The sequence below is a fragment of the Vigna unguiculata genome, chromosome 2 (genome assembly GCF_004118075.2).
Source record: "Vigna unguiculata cultivar IT97K-499-35 chromosome 2, ASM411807v1, whole genome shotgun sequence".
Taxonomy (NCBI): Eukaryota; Viridiplantae; Streptophyta; class Magnoliopsida; order Fabales; family Fabaceae; genus Vigna; species Vigna unguiculata.
In genome coordinates, this window is record NC_040280.1 from 5,523,288 (window position 1) to 5,548,605 (window position 25,318).

General features: G+C 34.5%; 1 protein-coding gene and 1 non-coding gene across 2 annotated transcripts; both read right to left on the reverse strand.

Moving 5' to 3' along the window:
- Nucleotides 1–2,717: 2,717 nt before the first annotated feature.
- Nucleotides 2,718–2,824, reverse strand: LOC114174761. Its single transcript, XR_003602724.1, has one exon. It is a non-coding gene; the product is annotated as a small nucleolar RNA R71 (small nucleolar RNA).
- A 13,240-nt stretch (nt 2,825–16,064) lies between these two features.
- LOC114173307 (RNA demethylase ALKBH10B-like) lies at nt 16,065–24,144 on the reverse strand. Its single transcript, XM_028057601.1, has 8 exons — nt 23,088–24,144; nt 22,785–22,907; nt 22,398–22,489; nt 22,144–22,261; nt 20,937–21,059; nt 18,229–18,341; nt 17,971–18,125; nt 16,065–17,000 (listed from the first exon to the last, which is right to left on the reverse strand). Exons 1-8 carry the CDS (start codon nt 23,767–23,769, stop codon nt 16,313–16,315), a joined length of 2,094 nt encoding a protein of 697 aa, XP_027913402.1. The 5' UTR covers nt 23,770–24,144; the 3' UTR covers nt 16,065–16,312.
- Between the last annotated feature and the right edge of the window lie 1,174 nt (nt 24,145–25,318).

The window sequence follows — 25,318 nt, forward strand, 5'->3', positions numbered from 1 at the left end:
ATTGGAACCAACTAAGAGCTAGGCCCTCCATGTAAAAAGATGCAATCTGAAGTTGATCCACTTCAAGTGTGCTATGGTACTAAAAAAATTGGTAAATCTTAAAGATCCAACCCATGGGGTCGGTTCCATCAAACCGCGAAACATCCAAACGGAGATGCGATGTGAATGGAGGGGAATCAGAGTGAAATGAACTGTGGGTACCAGAATGTGGAGAGTGTACGTCGCGACTGGAGAGTTGAGAAGCAATGGCGTCCAAACGGGTAGTAATTTCATTTTGGCTAGCAGTGAGTTTGAGAACAGCTTCTTCCAAATTAGTGATGGATTTGGAACAACTTCTATATATTGCTTTTGCAAATGGTTAGGAAACTTGATATGATCAAAGATATTGGTGGAAATATAGAAACATTAAAACTAGCAGTCAAAATTATCGATCTCTAGATTGTGGGAAACAAAGATTTTTCTGGATCAAAAGGACACATGAACATGATTCTTATGGATCAAAAAGTAACTTACTTGGTCAAAGGTTCATTTTTTTTATACGAGAATATACTATGATTCTGATTTTTGTATAAAGTTATTTTAAAAAATCAAACTTTTCTACTTTTTGTTTTCATTTGTTCAGTTGTTATTCTTCAAAGGTTGTATGTACTCATTTTTTATCCTAACTTTGTTTTCGTATCTGTAGTTTTCATTCATCAAAGTATTTTCCTATGCTTCTTATTCGGTAAAAATCATCTTCAAGGTTAGGTGTTCTTTAACCCAACTTCAGATTAGTGAGTGATGAGTAGACAATATATAGGTATATTCATGCATTAGTTTAGGGCATTTTTATTTATTTGTGCATTATTAGACTAATTTCATTATGCATTATCTAGTTTCAGATAATACATTTGGATTGGTGCATTGTTTGCTAAACAGATCCAAAGGGATTAAGTTAAACACAAAATAGCATGTTCCACAAGTGCCTGGTGGAGTCTTCCAGGACTTGTGGATTTGGCTTCAAAAATGTGAGTTTCAAAACAGCTTGTTACACATGTGCCTAGTGGATTTTTCCACGACCTATGGACTTCACTTCAAAAGATCATGTGCAAAATAGCGTGTTCCACAGGTGGCATGTGGATTTTTCCATAACCTGTGGATTTTCCAGCGAGAAATTTAAAGATTACGTGGACTGACAAAGATTTAAAAGGAAAAGAAAATATAAAAAGGTGAGATTGGAGGAAACGGTTAGAGGAGAGAGAAAATCACATCAACAAAGGAGAGAACGTGGGAAAAGATAAAAGGAAGGCGTTCACGGAAAAAACTTCTTCTTCCACCTCTCTATTTTTCGTTAGTTGCTTGGCCTACTGTTGGGAATTTTTCTTTTCATTATGTAGAACTAATTTCCTTTTGTTGGAGGATTGATGTAAAACTTTGGATTATAGGTTCTACTATTTACATTTGACGTTTTGTTAATGTTCTTCATCTCAGTGCTCTATTTATGGTTTTATCGTTTATTTATGAGCAATTTCGCAATTGGGAAATTGGGGATTGTTTGCAATTATAAACAAGACATGTTAGATTATGTCACAATTGGAAAATTGGGCATATTTAATTAGTTTGCAATAGAGATGATTATTGATTTTTCATGATTTTATTGAACTTTTGTAAACTGGCCTAAGGAATTGGGGGTTCGAATTCAATGAATAGATTTTACCTACTAAGGGATTAAGGGTAAAACAACTCTTAGTAAACTCAAGTGGATGATTACATTGTTTGCATCGATTGGAAAGGAGTAGAATTCTATAGAAAAAAGTACGATATCAATCCTTTAACACTTCTTTTATTGATTAAAGTTTTTGTTATAAATTTTATGCTTGCAATTCTATTGATTCGCATTTGCTCAAAATTACGTAAATTAGGAATCTAGTATTCAACAAGTCAATCCCAGAGGACGATATTTTGTTACTACGTTAACGATTGGTTCACTTGTCAAACATTCATCAAGTTTTTGACACCGTTATCGGGGATTGATTTTTCTGTTGATATTAGTGATCTAATTTGCTTAAGATTTGAGTTTTAATTTTTAGGTAGTCAAAATTGTTTGTGTTTTTAGTTTATTATTTTTTTTTGTTTGAATTATCTTTTTTGTTGTTAATTTGTTTTCACGTGATTTTTGTTGTTAGAATATTATGTCTCTAAGTTGTTTATGCGAGGTACAATTGTAGAAAAAATCTTGCTTTTTGACCTAGAAATTGAACGTACTGTTAAACGCAATAGGAGCATTGCAAGAAAGAAGAAGCAAGAAAGAAAGTAGGGCCATCAATTGATAAGAAGGAGCACATATCAACAATGGCTGAAGAACAACCTGTGAGGAGGACTTTGCCTGATTATTCCATGCCAAATACAAATAATTACCAAGGGAGCATTGTCAGACATCCTGTTCAAGCTAAAAATTTTGAAATCAAGCCTACACTATTAGCAGTCATCCAGCAGAATCAATTTAGAGGTGCAGTTTCAGAGGATCCTAATTCTCATCTGGAGAATTTTTTGGCCATTTGTGATCCTTTGAAGATTAATGGAGTTTCAAATGATGCAATCCGCTTAAGGCTTTTTTCCTTTCTCATACGGGATAAAGCTAAAACTTGTTTCAAACACAACCTTAAGCCAGTATTTCTACATGGGAAGATATGGCTACAAAATTTGTAACAAAATACTTTCCTCCATCCAAGTTAGCGAGAATGAGAAATGAAATCACTACTTTTGTCCAACAAGAAACTGAATCTTTGTACGAGGCTTGGGAGAGGTACAATGAGCTCTTGAGGAAATGTGCACATCATGCTTTACCAGATTGGTTGCAAGTCCAAATATTCTATAATGGTCGTGCACCATCTTTTAAAGCAATTCCGGATGCGGCAAATGGAGGATTGTTTAATTTGAAAACACTTGAGGAAGCTTTGGAAACTCTTGAGTTAATGGCAAGTAATACAGTGAATATGCAGTTTGACTGGCAAAATAGAAAAGTTAAAGTGTTAGAGGTTAATACCTTGGATGCTATCCTTGCCCAAAACAAGTTGTTAACACAAAAAATTATTGAGTTGATGCAGAAGTTGGGTAATATGCAAGCAAAAGCAGTTAATACAACGCCTTATATGATTTTTGTGGAGGAATGCATCAAAATGGTAAGTGTCAAGTAACTCAACAAGAGGCGTAAGTGAATGCAATAGGCCAACAACAAAATCAGTTTGCTAATAATTTTTCAAATTGGAAAAGCCTACCAAACAAACCTTGGAGTGCTTCGAACAAATCCAATCAACCAAGGCCTTCTTATCAATATCAAGCACAATCTAGTAACCAAGGAAACAATGTCTGCTTTGGAGAGTGTTGTGGAGAAATTAATGGAGCATACTTCTAATTTCATGAATAAGACAATGACTAATCTCAACAACCAGGAAGCTTCAATTTGGAAGTTGAAGAATCAAATTCAGAGAGGCCTCTTGGAACATTCCTAGTGACACCATTCCAAACACAAAGGAGCAATGTAAGGCAATTCAATTGATGAGTGGGAGGTTGGTAGAAAATGAGAAAAATAGTGATATGAGTTGTGAGAAAAATGCACGAGGAGATGAGATTGTAAAAGAGAGTGAAAAAAATGTCCGTAAAAATTGTGAGAAGAATAGTGAAAGAGAAAAAAATGAAGAGAGTGAAAAAGGAAAAATGAGAGAACATGTTCCTACTATTCCATTCCCTCAAAGGTTGAAGAAGAAAGACCCAGAGAAACAATTTGCAAGATTTCTTGATGTCTTTAAGAAGCTCCACATTAATATCGCATTTGCGGAGGCATTAGAGAAAATACCAAGCTACGCTAGATTTATGAAGGACTTATTGTCTAAGAAAAGGAAGCTTCAAGAAGATGAAACCACAATGCTCACAACGGAGTGTAGTGCAATAATTAAACAAAAGTTACCTCCCAAGTTGAAGGATCCAGGAAGCTTTGTGATTCCATGTGAGGTTGGAAATATAGTGGTGAGCAAGGCATTGTGTGATCTTGGAGCAAGCATCAATTTGATGCCTTTATCCATTTTTAGAAGATTGGGTATTGGAGAAGTGAAGCCCACTATGATAACTCTCCAATTAGCATATCGTTCAGTGGCTTATTATAAGACCCGGGAAAAATTAATTAATTAATTAATTAATGCGGGTAGAAGGCGTCTTTATGATATTTATTGTTGTTTAAGGTGACATGGAAAAGTACTAGCTCATGTGGTTGAGAGTACTTTAGTTTGTGTGAGAGGACTTGGGTTTGAGTCCTATGTATGCCAATTATGTGTTGTTATTTTATTATTGCCTTTTTATAATATGTATGAGTATGGGATTAATGAGGTAAACTATTTTGATGGGAGGGTATCATCAAATGTGATTTGGTATAGTGGTTGTGCTTTGGCCTTATGAGTGGAAGGTCATGAGTTCAAACCTTGGTGGGTAAAGCATAAGCTTTATTTTTTCTAATTATTAGTTGTGGCATGAAGGTGAAGGGGTAAAGAAAACCTAGCAGAAGGGTAACTAGTGTAGGTGTTGAAAAATCACTCACTTAGGGACTTGAATAGCCAGCCATTAAGCCCACACAAAAGCCAATCCCGTTTTATTTTTAAAACCAATTTTAAAGGCACCTATAAAAGCAAAAATTTAGGTAAAGGGAAAGGTTTTGGCAATTGTGGTGGACTACTGTAGTGAGAAGCACGAATTGGAGAGTGTGAGGAGAGTTGAGAGTGTGCAAGGGCTGGACCAAGAAGGAGAGCGCGAATCTAGGATTCCTCATCTCAAACTTTAATCCAATAATCCAGGTTAGGGGAGTTGTACTCTGCGTATGTCAATAATCTGTTCAGTGTTATGATTTTGAGTTCCAATTGGTTCCTGTTTGATTGGGAAACATTCGTACCTGATGTGCTGGGATTGGAAATTGGGGTAATTGAGTTCGGGTGCATGATTATGTATGGGTAATGTGTTGTGGGAGGAGGGTTTTGGTCCTTCAGGTTATTGATGATTGTATGCTCGAATGTGGTTGTCAAGATGTGTGAAAAGCATGGTTCTGTGTGCTAATTGCTAATATAATTACATTGGTATCGATTGCATGTTTTGGGGTATATGTTTGGGTATGGTTTGACACTGTTTTGGGTAAAATCTGTGTGTGACAGTGAGGGAACTCTGCAAGCCTCGCCCAAGCGAGTCTATCTCGTCTAGGCAAGAGTTGCAGAACCTCACGTCTGAGTTGGGGTCGCGCTGCTCGCCCAGTCGACCTTGGTTTGGTGTTGAGCGACTTAGTCTCGCTCAGGCGAGGGACAACTCGCCTAAGCGAGGTCGCGAGGAAACTTGAGCGCTTTTGAGCGTGATATCTCACCCAAGCGAGAAGTATTGGTGTTTTGAACGACTCAGTCTCGCTCAGGCAAGGGACATTCGCCTGAGCGAGGTCGCGATGTGAAATGACGTGGTTAAGTGGTTCCTCGTCTAGGCGAGGGGAGGGTGTTGCTTTGAGCGATGGTGCAACTCGCCCAGGCGAGGGAATCTCGCCTAAGCGAGATAACGTGTAATTGTGGTTTTTTAAACTCGCCCAAGCGACACGAACTAGCCTAAGCGAAGCAGAGGGCTTAGCTTGGGCGAGGGGTCCCTAGTTTAAGTGAGTTTATGTGAACTATTTTGTTTTTATGTGCTTGTGAGTGTGTTTTGGTTGTTTATCATAAGGATCGATTGTATATGCATGTGGTGTGATGTTTGGACTTGAAGGACTAAGTCCAATAGGGGTTTGGGATGTGCTCGGAGGTTGGACACATGATGGGCATGGAACTGGTGGAGTTCCCGTCGGCTACTAATGGGCGAGGAGTCCTTAGTATGGTGATTGCATGTGTCGGGCGCACGATGGGCAAGGAACTGTGATGTTCCCGTTGGCTACTATTGGGTGAGGAGTCCATAGTATGGTGATTGCGTGCGTGCCAGGGTCCAAGTGTGAGACTTGGATGTTTATACTACAGGCGAGGAGTCTGTAGGGCAGGACTATGAGCGGGATAAGCTCATAGGGTTGGACCACGAATGAGTTAGTTTTGTGGGAGCACAAGAAAGTCCCAAGACCTAGTTCATGCATATGACTCATGAAGGACTATGAGGTCATGGTTGGGCGATTTGGAAATTATGAGTTTTGTACTTATGTTGTTTTGGGTTGGGAAACATGTTTATTTCATATATTTGTTTATACTTTATTGTGCATAGCTCACCCTATCTGTGTGTATGTAGCGATGATCGGATATCTTGTTATCCGAGAATAGATGATTTGACAGGTGAGCCAGGAGACGGTTAGACTCGGAGCGTGGGCTAGCTTGGGATTTTTGTACATGTATTTATTATTTTAGTTTGAGATAATTATGTAATCATTTCGGGAGCCAATGAATTTTAATTCAGTTTTATTATTATGGACTCTTGGTTTATGACTGTTATATTAAAGTTTTAATTTTCCTATGTTTTTGGGAAATAGATTTATTAAATGTGGACTTTATTTTAAATTTGGAATTATTTATTAAAAAAAATTTGTAATATTCCTTAGGGATGTTACACTTATCCTTATGGAGTAGTGGAGGACGTCTTAGTAAAGGTTGATAAATTTATCTTTCCAGTGGATTTTGTGGTCCTTGACACAGAAGAAGATGCTAATGTCCCAATTATATTGGGAAGACCATTTTTAGCCACGGGAAGAGCATTGATAGATGTACAAGGTGAATTGATGTTAAAAGTAGCTGATGACAAAGTCACATTCTCTATAAATGAAGCAGTAAAACACAAGGTGGACAAGAAGGATTGTTTTCGGGTTGGAATAATTGAGTCTCTTGTGTTAGAGAAAATGGATAATCATGTGAGGAAAAATCCATTAGAGAGAACTTTGTTATCTAGAATGCAAACAAAGGAGTTGAGTGAAGAAGTGAGTGATAAAGAAGTGGTACATTGCGCATATCAACTAGAAGTTCTCAAGCCATTGTTCAGTACTACAGGAAGAATAGACCTAAACAAGAGTGAAGGTGGAGGTGAAGAGACATCCAAGGACGTCAAGCCATGATCAATCCATTGGATTCTCTTAATGCAAGAGTTTGACATGGAAATCCGAGATAAGCAAGGGAAACAACATTTGATAACTGATTACCTTTCAAGACTAAAGTTTAATAAGGATGACCAGGATGTTCAACCTATTTTAGTGGTGTTTCTAGATGAGAAGTTTCTAGTTATTAATACTTTGCCATGGGTTGCAGACTTTGCTAATTTTAAAGCAGCAACAACCTCGTCATTTCACAAGCAAAGCTACTTTCAACGTCGACAACAATGCACTGGTTCCACCATCAGTAATTTTGTGAGTTATATCCCTTCTATTCTTAATTATTTTGTTTATGTTTGGGACAACTTAGACATCTAAACATGGGAGAGTCACTTGCATGTTAGTTGTTGCATTTCATTTGTATAGTATACACATCAATCTAACTCAAGTCTAAGTTTATTCAATTATATTTTGGGAAGCACATTAGATAATTATTGGGGAACTCACACACTACACAAGAGGAGGTCTTGACACTTGACATGTAAGGAAGATATTTTTTTAGTGATAGACTTAAAGAGGTTCTTTTTAGGTTTCTAAGGTGACACCTACTGCATTTGGTTACGGGAGAAATGTCTATCAATTTCACAATATAAAAAATGAAAAAAAAAGAAAAAGAAAAAAAAAAAGAGGAGAGTATAATTATTAATATTAATAAATGAAATGGGCATCCCTTTAAGACTGTTAGTTACTGGAAAAAGAGACACTCCTTTGAGACTGGTGTGGTAAGTGCAAAGCATTTGAGTGGAGGATCCATGCTTAGTTAGCAGGTAAGTATTTTCTAGGCTAGAAACCTAAGAAGATATGCTTTTTGTAGAGAACTTTAAGAACACATCAAAGATTCTCCTCCTTAGTGTCTTGTGTCTTTACTCATTGATTAAATTGCACTTAGGGACCTAACATATGTGGAATGTGTGTATCTATAATATTTTTGGATGAATTTAGCTTTGAGATTAGATACTAACTCATCATTCTATTTGCATTTGTTATGTTGTTTCACTACATTTTCTTTGCTTGAGGATAAGCAAAAGTCTAAGCTTGGGAGAATTTGATGAGCAAATAATATATATATGTATATTCATGCATTAGATTAGGGCATTTTTATTCATTTGTGCATTATTGGACTAATTTCATCATGCATTATCTAGTTTCAGATAATACATTTGGATTGGTGCATTGTTTGAGTAAACAAGTCTAAAGTGAGTAAGTTAGACACAAAATAACATGTTCCACAAGTGTCTGGCGGAGTCTTCCACGACTTGTGAATTTGGCTTCAAAAATGCGAGTTTCAAAACAGCTTGTTCCACATGTGCCTGGTGGATTTTTCCACGACTTGTGGTTTTTGCTTCAAATTGGAGGATATAAAACAGTGTGTTCCACAGGTGCCTGATGGGTTTTTCCATGACCTGTGAAGTTTACTTTAGAAGATCATGCGCAAAACAGTGTGTTCCACAAGTGGCCTATGGATTCTTCCACAACCTGTGGATTTTTCAACGAGAAATTTAAAAATTACGTGGACTGACAAAGATTTAAAAGGAAAAGAAAATATAAAGAGGTGAGATAGGGGGAAACGGTTAGAGGAGAGAGAAAATCACATCAACAAAGGAGAGAACGTGGGAAAAGATAAAAGGAAGGCGTTCACGAAAAAAACTTCTTCTTTCTCCTCTCTGTTTTTCGTTAGTTGCTTGGCCTACCGTTTGGAGTTTTTCTTTTCATTATGCATAACTAATTTCCTTTTGTTGGAGGATTGATGTAAGACTTTGGATTATAAGTTCTACTCTTTACATTTGACGTTTTGTTAATGTTCTTCATCTCAGTGCTCTATTTATGGTTTTATCGTTTATTTATGAGCAATTTTGCAATTGGGAAATTGAGGACTGCTTGCGATTATAAACAAGACAGGTTAGATTATGTCACAATTGGAAAATTGGGCATATTTAATTAGTTTGCAATAGAGATGATTATTGATTTTTCATGATTTTATTGAATTTTTGTAAAGTGCCTAAGGAATTGGGGGTTCGAATTCTATGAATAGATTTTACCTACTAAGGGATTAGGGGTAAAACAACTCTCAGTAAACTCAAGTGGATGATTACATTACTTCCATCGATTGGAAAGGAGTAGAATTCTATAGGAAAAAGTACGAAATCAATCCTATAACGCTTCTTCTATTGATTAAAGTTTTTGTTATAAATTTTATGCTTGCAATTCTATTGATTCGCATTTGCTCAAAATTATGTAAATTAGGAATCTAGTATTCAACAAGTCAATCCCAAAGGACGATATTTTATTACTACATTAATGATTTGTTCACTTGCCAAACGTTCATCATTGTGTTTGTTCGTAAAGAAGTTTCTGATGTTGTCTTACTTTTATTTCGTAATTGATAGTTTAGTAAAGTTTTTTTTTCTTAGAAACTATTCTTTTGTATGCGCTTATGTTCTCCTTCTTATGTTAAAGTTTAAACTTTTGTTCATTGTCTTCTTCTTCTTTGATTTATTCTTCTAAAATTTTTAGAAGATATTAAAGAGAAGACCAAATAGCTCTTGAAGATCAACATGATGTTTTCAAGCAAAAGGATAAATATAAGTTTTAAAAGGTTTGATTTTCAAAAGGTACAATTTTTATCATTTCATTATTTTGTTTAAAGGTTAAGTTTTCCTTCTTCTTGAAGGTTAGGTATTATGTAATCCAATGTCTTTTTTATCTTCGTTCTTGAATTGGATTTTCTGGTACGTAAGTATGCTCTCTTTCTCATTTTCTTCTCAATTGGTGTTGGAATGTGATGCACACAGTGCAAAATAGTTGTGGGTTGGAGGAAAGGGGGCATTTTTGTTTATTATATTGCTTCTAAAATTTATTTATGCTTTTGTTATTTTTTTACTAGTTTTAAATATGTTTTCATTCCCTTTTTGTATATTAATGTTGAAGTAATGTTCTTCTTTTTCTGATTTTAGCAGACTTTTATTGAGGTTTATAGCTTCAATGGAAGTATTTTTTATCCAGACGCAAGAGGCATGTCTAGAAGTCAAAGGAATGAATCCTATAACAAAAGAAAACATTTGGGAATTGAAAAGACTTGAAAAAACAAACTATTATTACAATAACAAAAAGCAAATGTCGAGTTGAAAAATGAAAAGACAAGTTACCATTACAACAACAAAAGTAAACGTAATAATTGAAAAATGAAAAGACTTGAAAAGACAAGTTATTATTACAATAACAAAAACAAACGTCAAAATTGGAAATTGAAAAGACTTGAAAAGACTAGTTATCATCTATATTCATTGATAGTGGTAAACATTTAATTCTATATCATTTTGTATCTTTATATGAATACTAACCCACTGATTTCATACAACACTTTTAACATAATATATGATAATGAAAACCAATATTCAATACTTAAAAAAATAATTTAATTAAATTATTACAATAAAAAATTGTTTGAAAAATAAAAAGACTTGAAAATACAAGTTATTATTCCAATAATAAATGCAAACGCCAAGTTGAAAAATGAAAACACAAATAACAAAAGTGATAACTCAATTTCTATACCTTCATATTGAAGCTTATTGCCCTCACTTGCCATTTTAGTTTCCTTTATCTTTCAATTTTAGCTTAAAAATGTGATATTTTAAAGTTGTTTTCAGAATCTGCAGTATCGCCTGGCGGTATTTATTACCATCCGGCACATCTTAAAGGATCATTTTCCACTGTCACATTCTCGCCTGGCGCTACCCTACTGCCGCCAGGCGCGGCGGAAAAACGCTGATTTTTCAGCACTGACCTTTGCTGCTTGTTTTGATCATAACTTTCTCTACAGGTGTCCAAATGAGTTGGTTCTTGTTGTGTTGGATTCTACACTCAAAGAGCTTTAATTGAAGTGGTAGAAAGCAATTTTTGGAATTTTGTGCGAGATGCAGTTTACTCTGGAAGATGGCAGCAGTTACAAAGGCAAAAAAACCACCTCATGTTTTCGTTGAAAATTTGGTGCATTTAGCAAAGCCTTGAAGTAGACCCTTTCTTCACCTAATGGGCTTCTTCTCTGCACATGGAATGGCCCAAAAAAGGGAGCTGATCTAGGGTTAGCTACCATTGCCAAATCAGGAGACAAAACAGAAGAAAATTATGTTTGGACGAGCAGCACACACACTCAAAAAAGGAGAATCAGCTTTTGCAGCTTTTGGCAGGATTTTGTTGGAAATTTGGAGAGGCAATTGGGACAGAGTGGAGGGGGCTGGAATCTGGAAAAAGGGGGAATAGAGAGAGCAGGGGAGCTCTCGAGTTTTTCTTTGGGGTTCTATGGGATTTTCAATACAATGTTAATTTTTGCACAATTCTATATGACTGATATTTTGGGATTGGTTTTACTAGACTGAAATATGAAGATCATGGCACTGTTTTATTGCTTTGAGGGTATCATGCATTAGGAATATTTCTTCGCTAGTGGCTTGTGTTTCATCATTCAACAATGCTCAACTCACTCAACTTGTTCAAACTAACATGTTTTTGTTGTCCCAAATCTGCTATCATTTACCACTTTCAGTGACCAGTTTGCACTTGTAACAGCCTAGGATCCACTCATTCATGCATATCAACTTGTACTTGTGTGAAGCTTATCTTGCATTCATTTTTAGCAGCATTTATGGTCCACTGTTATTGCTCAATTCTGATTCTGCAGTCATGCATTTAGGTTGTTGCAAGCTCTAATTTCTCTGATACCATATTCTTTCAGTTTTTTTTCAAACAACAACAACATTAGTGTATTATGTGTAGGGGCTGCATTCGCAATAATTTGAGCGTGGCTGCATTTGACTGAATTGCAGCTACGCATTCATGCATGCTTTATTTCATCTAGGTTCACTTTCACTCTCTTTTTAGATCTAATGCACCATCCACCATTCCCATTCAGATTCCATATCACATCATGCATTCTGCATTGCATTTATTCTTGTCATGGCATACTCGTAATTCAGTTTAAATTCTTGCATGTAGTTTAGTTTAATTTGTGGAGTTAATCTTTAGTCTTGAATTATTTCTTTTTGTTTGAATTATATGTGTAACAGTCTAGTATTTTAAATGAATTTAGTTTTCTTAGTTTAGTACTTTTTAATTGCTTTTATTTCAGTTTTATTATCTATCTTTTATGCTTTAAAAAATCTCCCAAAAACATGTATTTAGCATTCAATCCACTCATTGCATTGGCTCCGTTCTTGGACTGACCTAAGTTGATCCTTATACTGCATTAGTAAAGGGTGATTAATTCAGTTTGTTTGGGACAGTTTAGGCGACAAAAGTTGTCTACCAAAAAGTCAATGTCAAAATTGTAAAATTAAAAGACTTGAAAAGACAAGTTATTATTACAATAACAAAAGCAAATGACAAATTGAAAAATGAAAAGACAAGTTATCATTACAATCATAAAAGTAAACGTCAAAATTAAAAAATGAAAAGAATTGAAAAGACAAGTTATTATTACAATAGCAAAAGAAAACGTTATAATTGAAAATTATAAAGACTTGAAAAGACAAGTTATCATCTATATTCAATGATAGTAGTAAGCATTTAATTCTATATCATTTTGTATTTTTAAATGAATACTAACCTACTCATTTCATACAACACTTTTAACACAATATCTTATAATGAAAACCAATAGTCAATACTTAAAAAAATAATTTAATTAAATTATTACAATAATAAAACGTTTGAAAAATGAAAAAACTTGAAAAGACAAGTTATTATTACAATGTGATTAAGCAATGGAAGAAAAAGAATCAAACATTTTCTTCTTCCCGTTAAGCTTTATTTCTACGTTTTCTAGGTTTTGTTTTCTTATTTGATTTTATTTCATGGTTCTTAGGTTTTTTGGTTTTGTAGTTGGAATTGAAATCAAAGAAGTCTACTATATCACTAAGAAAATATACCATCTACTATATCACTAAGAAAATATACCATTAATGCAATTACTAATGTGGCCAATCTTCTTTTTATGACATCTGTCAAAAATCAGGATATTTCCGTAATTATTGTTGGATCCAATTTCTTCTCCTCTTGACACATGTCTAAGGACTTTTATGTAATTTTATTTTGAGCGCCAATTTTTAAAATAAAGCAACCATGCCAATTTTTAAAATAAAGCAACCATGATGTGATGGAAGATGTGACCAATGATATGATGGAGCAATGGAAGAAAAAGAAGCAAAGCATGATGTGATGGAGCAATGGAAGGAAAACAAGCAAACATTTTCTTCTTCCCGTTAAGCTTTATTTCTAGGTTTCTAGGTTTTGTTTTCTTATTTGATTTTATTTCTTGGTTCTTAGGTTTTTTGGTTTTGCAGTTGGGATTGAAATCGAAGAAGTCTATTATAACTTTAAGAAAATACACCATCTATTATCTACTATATCACTAAAAGAATATATCGTTAATATAATTACTAATGTGAGCCATCTTCTTTTTTTAACACATGTAAAAAATTAGGGTATTTTTGTAATTAAATTATGATCCAATTTCTTCTCCTCTTGACACATGTATAAGGGCTTTTATGTAATTTTATTTTGAACGCCAATTTTTAAAATAAAGCAACCATGATGTGATGGAAGATGTGACCAATAATGATGTGATGGAGCAATGGAAGAAAAAGAAGCAAAATTTTTCTTCTTCCGTTAAGCTTTATTTTTAGGTTTTCTAGGTTTTGTTTTCTTATTTGATTTTACTTCATGGTTCTTAGGTTTTTTTGTTTTGCAGTTGGGATTGAAATCGAAAAAGTCTACTATATCACTAAGAAAATATACCATATACTATCTACTATATCACTAAGAAAACATATCATTGTTGCAATTACTTGTATGAACCATCTTCTTTTTTTGACACATGTCAAAAATCAGGGTATTTCCGTAATTATCGTATGATTCAATTTCTTCTCCTCTTGACACATGTATAAGGACTTTTATGTAATTTTATTTTGAGCGCTAATTTTTAAAATAAAGCAACCATGATGTGATGGAAGATGTGACCAATGATTTGATGGAGTAATGGAAGAAAAAGAAGCAACCTAGATGTGATGGAGCAATGGAAGAAAAAGAAGCAAACCAATGATGTGATGGAGCAATGGAACTACAATGATGGTGGAAGGCCCAACAATGCTAGTATACTTTTTCAAGTGCTAGATGATTGGTGTTCAACGTACTTTCAAATGTTATTTTTTTCATCATAAACTCATTAACGTGACTACATAGTGAAATGTAATTGGTTAACTGCTTTTATTTATCTACTCAACAATGTATATAGCATAAATATAAGTAGTTGGCTTTGCATATGTTTACGAATTTTAAGATATCAAGAAGTACATTGTAATTTTTTTCTTCAAAATTTATATGATGGGGATCAATATTTTTTTATTTCTCGAGTATTATTATTTTTATATTATTCCATAGATCAACAAGGCCATAGTTGGCGCTGATAGGAAGGAGTTGATGAGAAAATTGTCAAAGTTTATATATGATAAGAAAAAGACTTTAGAGGTGAGAAATTACTTGATCTTAATACCATCCATCATGTTATCTTAAAGGTCATAAATATTATGTGATTAATTTCATAGTTCTTATCAATTTAACTTTATACTCTTATTTTTCAGATTTATATAATTATTGTTCTACTTTTGGAAAATATAACATCTAATATTATGTGGTGAATTGCACCTATACTTGGTGCAATATGTTGGTTTTAAAAGAGGGTATTACTTGAATGACTAGCAAAATTTGTTGGCTTGATTTGCATAAAACCAGAAAAGTTTTGGCTGAATGTTGCTATGGATGATGTTTTTGCACAACTACGTTCAAAGGAGGCCTCAAATGGAGTAGTTGTTAATTATGATGAAATTGAAGTTGCCACTTGAGACTTCTGCCAAGTGTTATGATGTCATACTACATAATGTATTTTGATTTTATTATAATATCTTTCTATTCTTTCTTACTAATAAACTCAATGATTTTCTTCTAATGGGTGACGTTACTATGGGTAAATAGTTGTTACATTCTTATAGAGAAATCAAAATATGTAATAAATTAGTTTGATTTTAATAAAATATTTATAAGATTTATGTTTAATCCTTTTCCTTTATACAATGACTTCATTGATAACAATGTCTGTATGTATTTATGTTCAAAAAAAATTCAATTTCAATTTTATGTTACTCTAACTTATTTTAATAGGAATTACATCTCACAATAAGTTTGCATGTTACTTTAACTTCATTATTGATACATCCATGTCACTTTTGTTTAGAATATTTTAAGTTTAACTTTTTCTTTTTTGATTCAATATGTCAACCCCTGTTTAATATTTTTCTTCTAAGTTGTCTATATGTCTATATATACATGTGTTTTTATTTAAAAATCTTTAACATCCACTTCATGTTATATTTATTTGTACGGAATCAAATCAACAATATTCCTACATCTTACTTTAACAATCACTTATGCATACACATTTCATTTTAATATAATATATAAATCAAAATTTTAATTATAAATTTTGATCATTTAACAATATTATTTTACTACACATCACTAATCATTAGTCAATTAGTGTAAATTTTATAATTTAAAACAAAAAAAATCCAAATTTATTATTTTTTATATTATTAATATTGGTATTATTGTTATTATTAATATTATTATTATTATTAATATTATCATTAGTATATAATCTATTATTATTATTATTATTATTATTTTAATTATATTTTCTATAATCCACTACTTTAATATAAAGAAAAAAAAAAATAATATTATTTATTTTCAATTACTTCCCTGTATATACTAAATTTCTTAATTCAAACCTAATAAGAAGATAAAAAGACGCACGAGTCTAAGTCTAATACTAATTGCTAAAAAACTAGTACAAGAAAACATTACTACGAACCGCAAAAATGTATAAAATAATTCAAAGGTAGGAAAAATGAAAATCTGAATTAAGAATGAGTTTCCCTTGCTTTAAAAAGTTAATATAATAAGACAACCAAAAAGGAATGGAGAAAACAAAAGGATTAAGAAGTGAACCAAAAAGCCCCACCTCCTTCCCTTGTTCTCTCTTTTGCAGTATCTTATCGTTTGACGTGTTCAATCTTGCCGCTCTTTACATTTGCTTCATACTCATAATGTTGCTACCATATCCTTTTCCTTCTTATCTCATGTAGTTCAATGGTTTGCATCGCTCGTGTCATTACTTTCGTCATCTTTCCCCACTACATCTTCCTCACCCTCAGTTCCATCTGCATTTCCATTGCATTCTTTCCCTACCATATTTCCATCCACCTTATCTTTTGGTGAGGAATTTGTAGTGTTATGGTTAGATTTCCAACTTTCCTTTCCCGGCGTGGCCGAAGTAGTTTCCCCGTTCAGGTTCCCGTCAGGTAAGTGTTGAGATGAAGTGGTGCCTGATCCAGGTGGAGGGAGGAATACTCCGGTGCCCGGAACAGGCATTCGTGGTGGTGGATGCCTTTGAGGAGCAGAGGCCCACCCGGTTGAACCAGGTGGAATTGGCACAGCGGTAGGAAATGAAATGGGAGGTGCAACTGCTGCTGGCACAAACAATGTCTGCATGCCGTTTGGAGGTGCTCGAATGGATGGCGGCGCCGGCAGTACTCCGGTTGCCGGAACAGTGGGATAATGCTTCGGACCTAATTGATGGCGCATGTGATTGGGAGTTCGGCTTGGTGGTGGTGTCCAATGAGACGTCACCGGCGGACCAAGTCGTTGTGAATCACTTGGCAGAGAACTTTTTGGTTGAGACTTTGTGAAGGTCACAAGTACCCGTTGTTTGGGAATGGAAGGAAGTGCATGTTTAGCTAGATCGGTTGATTTCCCTTGCATCACCAGAAGAGACCTTTGTTTGCCAGAAAAAATAGGTCATATAAGGAGAAAGCTCACCCAACAGCAAATTTAAAAATCACAGGACATGACAGACTATAATGTAGTATATAAAATTTATCTGACGTTAAAATCATAAAATTTTAACCACAAGAGAATTTTTGAATAAAAAATGAAAAGAAGTCTTTATAAACATAATAAATGCATTCTAATCCACACAAAAAAGATAATTAAAAAGTATCTGTCAGGGTGTGTATCCAGTATAGAATGAGATTAAAGGGCACAGCAAGCAACATTATGCTGCATGATCTGCTTATATAAGCATCAGCAAATGTAAAAGCAAAGAAAAATTCAAGTTCAACAAAAGCCTTATTCAAAAAACAAAAAGGCTGCAGTTGAAAAAGCTTCACTGCACTGACAAATATTGTCAGGCATATATCTCATGGCAGAAAAAACGCTTTCTATAACCAGAGTCAAACTACAATTACAATAATATAATAGAAACAGACTTCATCTTTAAGAAAGAATAAAAATCCTTAGAAAACTTATCTTCAACAGTGTATCAAAGGAACTAAAAATTATTGATTCACATTGCTTTATTTCAATTGGAGACAAACATCTAATTCATTAATTAACTAAACTATGTTGTTATTCATGGATTAACTCAACATCAAGACATATATTTATCAACTACAGACTTTAACATCAATAACTCACCTATCATCCAAAAAAAACTAAAGATCGAAGTCAAAATGAAGGCAATGAGGGCTTTGTTTTCCGGTGAATGTAGAATCTAATACCTACACTATGGACCTAACTAGATCTACGCCTAACCATAACTTGTAATACAAATAAATTGTTGAGCAGACAATTACGTATTGAATTAACACAATTTCATTGGCTTCTTTAATTTTAAAATGATCCTTTGGACAAATAAAAATATCAGAAGCACTCGCATAAAAATAGATAAGGTTAACAAATATTACCCTGGTACAAGAGAAAGCTTGACTGCACCCCTATAATCCCCAGGATGGTCCGAGACAATTATTCTCCCAAAAGTAATGTCACATTCAGTTAGGAAAAGCGTATAAACAGGCCTTCCAAACCAAGGTGGACAACTATTAGGCTGTGAATGATCACCCTACAGATTATTGCAATACCAAGTAACGTAAAAATATATTACACCATTATAAATTAAATTCCTTGCCCCCCACCCCCAAAAAAACAAAGGAAGAAGAAGCAACCTCATTAAAGAAATCCACAACGCAAGCATCAGGCTTCACAGTCATCACTTGTGATGCAGCCAAGCGCTCAATAATATCTTGGAACAAAGAAGGTATAGATTCTACTTTCTTATCTGTCAGATTCAAATGGTGTGTAAGGCAACCGTAACTCATAAAAACAAAAACAAGACAAGTGATTTTTCATTGTCCTAATTTTGTAGGATATAGTCATTCATATAATGATGGGCAGGATTAGACTAACTTGGCCCCATAATAAGAGTCCAAGAACATAAAATAGAAATCTTAATATAAAATATAATCTTTCATGCATAATGGTGCTGAGACCCTGCATCTACTAGGCCCACTGACCATAGGTCGCGTAACAATACCCTCCACTTCAATAGTTGCCCTCAAAGTTGAAGTGATTGCTGAAAGAAAAGGAATAGCCGTGGGTTGAGAGGCTGGTGTTGGTTGTGTGATGGACCAATGTGGGGAAAGATGTGGGATTGATGAGTTGGGGTGATCTTGTGCATTGACCCAGGAGTTTAAAGAGCACCAACGGTTGCATTGGAAGTGTGCTTGGTACAGGTGGGATAAGTGAGATATGTGAAATAACTGAGACGATGTGGTCATTTGTGAGAGTTCTGATTGCATGATTTAGGTGGTATGGTACATTTGACAATGGGTTAACTTGGGTGGGGAGAAAAGTAGGAGGTATTGGGTAGAAATTCACTGGGTTAGATGGGTGAGTTAGAGGTAAAGAGGCGTGGAGTTGTCACTCAAGAGAGGGAGGAGTAGCTGAGGTGAGGGACGAAGAGAGCCCTTGGGAACTCCTGTCATTGTGAAGGGTTTTGAAAGTTTTCAGGAAAGAGCGTCTGTAACAACATTTGTTTTCTAGGTCTATAAAATATTTCAGACTGAAATCCTTGCAGTTTTGGATTTCCATTTTCATTGCTCTAGTGTTTGAATTGTTTGTCATCAATGAATTTAGGCTCTTTTGATCGGTATAAATTTGGAATGGTTCGCCTAAAAAGATTGTAGCCATTATTTTACATATGGCAAACATTTTGCAAACATACATGGAAGAGTTTTAGAGGAGTCTACACATCTTCTGCTGAAAAAGGCGAGCCGGAGGCCATTTTAGCTCGGAACTGCACCAATTGCCACAAAGGAGGTATCAAATTCTAGAATAAGTGGTTTAGAAAAATCTTCCAATGCTAGAGTGGAAAGTTTAGCCATGTGTTGTTGTAACTGCGTAACATTCATTGCGGCTTTTCAGACCAGGAAAATTTGTTTGAATGAAGATCAATGAAAGGAGTGCTGAGTGTGGTATAGTGATGCACGAATCATCTATAGAATGCACCAAAGCCTAGAAAACCATAGATCCCCATGAGAGTCCAATGGCTCTGGACATTGCAGAATAGCGTAAACTTTACCATCATCAGGAGAGACCGCAACTACTAAAAAATATGACCTAAAATTGCTTAGAATATTGTAGGTTCGAAACCAAGACAGGTAGACTAGAAGACTGTAGACTAGTATATATCATCAAAGAAAACCAATACAAGTAACTCAAGATGGGTCTTAGTAAATCATTCATTGCTGATTGGAATGCGGAGGGGACATTAGTTAGGCTAAAAGGCATAACTAAGAACTCATAGAGACCATCTGTTGTTTTGAAAGCAGTTTTGTGTCTGTCTTAGGGAACCACACAGATTTAGTGGTATCTGGAACACAAATCAATCTTAGAGAAATTGGTAGTAGTACCTAACTCATCAAATGGCTCATCAATAGTAGGAATTTGAAATTTGTCTTTAATTGTAACTATATTTAGTGATATGTAGTCAACACAAATGCGTCATGTACCAACTTTAGTTTTTCACTATTAATATCAGGGAAGAAAAGGGGGTGGTGTTGGAAGTGATTATAACCTTTAACATTTCATGAATAAAGGAAGTAATTTCTTTTATCTGAAAGTGAAGGTAAGGGTAAGGATAAGGGCGAATCTTTGTATGTGGTGAGTTAGGAAAAAGGATGATATAATGATCATAGGCCCAAGGAAGTAGAAGACCATGTGGTTTGGAAAAAATCTGGCATGTAGAAAAAGGATTATATAGGGATGGGAAGGGTGAGAAATGGGAGTAGCAGCAAGTTGTAAATGGTGAGCAAGGCGGGGTTGTAATATGTTGTGAGAACTGCCTATGTCAATTGAAATAGTGATTTCAATTGATGGTTGTCTTGAGCTTCCATACAAGCTTGCATAGATTTGTATAGCTCATGGATAGTTTTTTGAGGTAATTGGTATATTGGGAAGATTTGGGAAGCATGTAGGCTGGTCACAAAAGCACCACTTTGTAAGGCACCCGCTACTACCCTAAAAAGAAATGTCCAACAACGAAATAGAAAAGACAAACATCACACGGTATTCTATTGTCCTATCTTTGTAGGATAGAGTCACCCACACACATATCAATGGGACCTTGGCCCAAAAACAAGGGTTCACAAGGAAATAAAATAAAGATCCTAATTTAAAATATAATCCTTCATCCACGCTGGTGCTTGGACCTTGTGTTTACTAGGCCCAGTGATCGAGTAACATGGTGGAACTTCATCAATTGTTACTTGTACCACGAGAGGGTAGTGAAAGACAAATAGCATGGCTGCAAAGACAAAAATGCATGAACTATACTGATGATCTGTATAAAATAAATATGCATGAGATGACATGCCTTTGGAGATTCCAGTTACATTGTCCACATCGGGTGGTGCGTCAGCAATGGGAACACCTAACTGAATCATTTCCCTTCCACGTCCTTTTATAGGCCTCTTTGATACCACAAATGTCTGACTTCCTATTTAAGATAAATCATTAGCAATTAGCAGATATTAAAAGAAAAGGTATTTGCATTAGAGAAGCACCTGTAATGTTTTAGTAGCAAAATTAACTTCATTTATTCAAACATAATATATGTGTGTGTATGAGTAATGATATGGTAGATCTTTGGGAGCCATGTCCCAACAAATTGGAAAATACAACACTTCTGAATGAGTACTAATAGACAAGTTTAGAAAAATGGATTTACAACGAGAGAGACTCAACCTTCATTGGTTGTTAAAAAGGATTTCCATAATATAGGCGAAAATTCTAGGTTTGTAGAACAGTAACGAATACACAAAAAGAAGCATCCTTTCTTTACATCCTATAGATGAAATGAATGACCTCTTCTCTCATTCTTTAGGAAATTCAGTAACAGATCACATTCCATAAATGGAAAGTGGAAACCTACTCATTTTATAAGAAATATAATTAGCATTAAATGTTTCTTTGCCCATGTAAACTTTAAAGTTGCTTGAAAGGCAGAATTTTAAGAGGATAATTGGTTTTGGATAGAATTCTCAAGAGTGTAAATATAAAGTCAGGTCAAATAAGACTTTCACACAACTTTAGCACAGCATACCACACCACACGTTACTTGGTTTTAAGTATCTGAGTCCATCATACAAAATGACAGGGAAAAAGAGGAAGATCTAAGCCTTAGAACCGTGCAAGGTGAATTCTGATGGTGTTGGTGCTTATTGATGATAATTCATAATATTATTAAAATGGAAATCTATGTGTGTGTATTCGCAACAAGCTTAAGGGTCTGAAAATGCATATTGCAACAAGTATTTGACTCAGTTTAAGCAAAGGCTATTCTACCACTTTGCAATTGTTAGTTAGCATCATGGTGATTCCAAATAATTCTTTGTTGACAACTATTCAACTAGTAGAATGGAATACAGAAAAGTATATACCAGTATATTGTTATTTCTCACTGAACCGCCATTTTCAGAATATGGTCAAAGTCACTGAGTATTGCATACAAATCAATGAAAGTTTAAAAAAAGCAGTGACAGTTCCTCCCAGCATGCTAGCATGGGACACAGTACACTTACCTTGAAATTGTCCTCTTTTTCCAGCAACTCTCAGATCATTGACTAATGAAACAAGTTTTGAAACTTCCGTACCATCAATTAAATCTTCATATAACTTCAGTCCATCAACCACATTCACCTAACATATTAAAACAGGAACACTTTACAGATAGAATGTTAAAATAAGGAATGGAAGAAAATTTATGAGGTATTAGACATCAAGAAAGAAATAACAAGAAATGAATAAAAGCAAACTAACATTTAAAGGACCCTACCATCTTCCCATCAAACATCTCGTTGCCAGTAAAAGTTTTTCCCATGGTAGAAGCATTCTGATTTTGATTTTGCATAGAATGTGAATCATTTCCTGGAACACAGCACAGGAATCGAAATAATTGAATCAATATGCAAGGCGAATTAAGACTATATGCTGACTCTGATCCTATAATTGAATGTGACTCTACGTGTGAGACTGCAAGTAAGAGAGTGTTTTCATTTGGTATGCCAGTAAACAGGCATATAACATTGTATGCCAAAGGCAAACACAAGGAAGATCTGGGACACATCCTGAGCCTCATTTACTGATTTAAAAAATTAATGCATTAATCTAACATAGTCCTATACGTCCTCTAGATTTAATAACTGTTAGAAGTAACAAAAACCTTCAGAATTTGATGTACATTCTTCATTTACACCCGCAGCTTCACATTCTGAGCTAGACAGAGATCCTTGAGAATTCCCAGAGCCATTCAAAATGCCATCAAGTTGATCATTTGTAACAGCATCTGCCCAAGCAACCAAAATATGAGACCATATCTGAAACCATGATACATTCATCCATTCATATATATATATATATACACACACAAACATATATATAGATATATATACACACACACAAACATATATATATATATATACTACATAAATATATGAGTGTGTCTTCCAAAAGGTCCATTATTTACCTTTACTCTCCTCAGGAGATGCTATACTATTGTTATCCATGGTCCCAACCTTGCCACCAGAGTTAAGTTCTCCATTCTTATCAATCACACGAGTCCCTTTTTCCACACCTCCAGCAACAGCCACAGCATTTATCTCGCGACCAAAAGACCCTCCGTTAGAACTATAACCTTCCTTGGCAGCCTCATTCCTGGAATTATAACCTTCTTTGGCAACCTCATTCCTAGAATTATAACCTTCCTTGGAAGCCTCAGTCCTGTTCTGCCCTTGCCTAAACCCCGAACCGAACTTCCTAAACTCCTTGGAGCCAGTCTTTGCTGGATCCACAAACCTCTGCTGCCTCCTCCAGGCTACCTGCTGCAGTGCATATACAACCTCAGACACAGAAAAGTACTGCTGCATAAGCAGCACCTGGGTCCAATTACACCTCCTCTGCTGAATTGCCCCAACAACCATATCATACTCCCCAGGCTCACCAACAACACGCAAATGGTGGCACAAGGAGTCTATAATGGCATTCGCAGCGGCGAATTCACTGCGAAGCCAACCGATAAAACCATCCCTCTCATCAACAAACCACTGCTGATGGCGATACTGGATCTCACTGCCGCCACTGGCAGCACCACCGCCAGCCGGAAACTGCAGTTTTTCCGGCATGACCGCGTTTCCCGATGGCATTGCCATGAGAACTCGATGCCTACAATGCACTACACAGTACAGTCACATACAAAGCATACCCAGTGGAAAAAATGTGATTTTGTTTAGTGGGGTTTCAAATCCAGTGCAATTCAAGTGGATCCCACAAGATGGAATGCAAAATTGAGGGATTTTGAGGCTCAAAGGTGGAATATTGTTGATGAAGAAGACTTACACAGGAAGAATTGTGGGGTGTTTTTGATAGAGGAAGCGTGTGAGGGAATCTGGGAGAGATCTGAGAAACAAGTGTATGTGATGTAATGTTGTTGAGTTGAAAAGAAGGAAGAAGGTTGGTGTTGTTGAAGAAGGAAGATCTAGGGTTGGGTTAAGCTTATGTGCCAATGTTAAAGGAAAGATTATGAATTTTCATGGCTTATTCACCACGCATCCACCGTATAAATTCAATTAAATTAAATGCAATGTGCCTAATTTGTTGTTTTTTAATTATTATTTTATTAAGGTGTTGATTTAAGATTTTAGGAATATAGTTGTTTTATACATTTATTTTGTATGAAGTATAATATAACCATAAATAGAGACATTTTCTTCAGTGTAACCAGAATAAAGTTTGTTTTCTCTTAGTTGACTCAAACAAAAAAAAAAAAAATAGATATCATTGGGATCTGTATTGGCATACAAATATTAAGAGCAAATTATACTAAAATTCTTTATTGTAAATATGAATTTTGAGTTTGACTTTTTGTTTATTTACTTATAAGTGATATAAAAGTATAAATATAATATACAATTAATATATTAATATATAATGGGAGCATATAATGTGAATATACTTGTGTATTTGAGACAATAACCGTCATATTAATTAATATTAAAATATATTTAATATATAAAGGGAATGTCTTTAGTGCCACTATACTTATTGACATGAGAATAATAATAACTATGACATTAATCAAAATTAAAAATATAATAAAGAGATAAAATTAAAATACATAAAAACACTAAATTAAAATTTACATTCATTAAATAATGAATGGAAAAGGGACAGAAAAAAAAAAAAAAGATAGTGAATAAGAGAGTATGGTGTTGGTTTCTGAGTCATTTTGGATGACTTTTGATTAAAAAAGAAAAAAGAAAATTGTCACTAAGAATGAGGAGAAAATCACCTCAATGGAACAGTAACTTGTATTGTATCGAATTCGATTGTATTATTAAGATAATAAATGTATTAAAGTCATTTTTATATTTACAATTGATTATGGATTTGTTTAATCATAATAATAAATTTATTAATAAAAAATTAAATATTTTCTTAATCATTTTTACTCTTTTTCGACTCACTTTAACAACTTCATTTCTTTTATTTGTTTTTTGCTTTATTTTCTGCACACTATTCAAATCAGGCATACAATATTGATTCAACGCAAAAATAAATATTTAAAAGATAAATGAAAATAATCATGTTTTTGAAAATGTGTTTTCTAATAAATTTTTACAGATTTGATTGATAGGTGGAGTTAATCTAAATTCTTACAGATTTGATTGTTAGGTGAAGTTAATCTAAATTCTTAAAGGA

Bases quoted from the DNA above. Each gene is read 5' to 3' on its own strand.
- LOC114173307 (XM_028057601.1), bottom strand. From the start codon at position 23,769: ATGGCAATGCCATCGGGAAACGCGGTCATGCCGGAAAAACTGCAGTTT. The intron at 22,490-22,784 runs GTTTTTGTTACT...GCTGTGTTCCAG, and splicing joins ATGTACATCAAATTCTGAAG to GAAATGATTCACATTCTATG. The intron at 18,126-18,228 runs GTTGCTTCTTCT...AATAATCTGTAG, and splicing joins TTGTGGATTTCTTTAATGAG to GGTGATCATTCACAGCCTAA.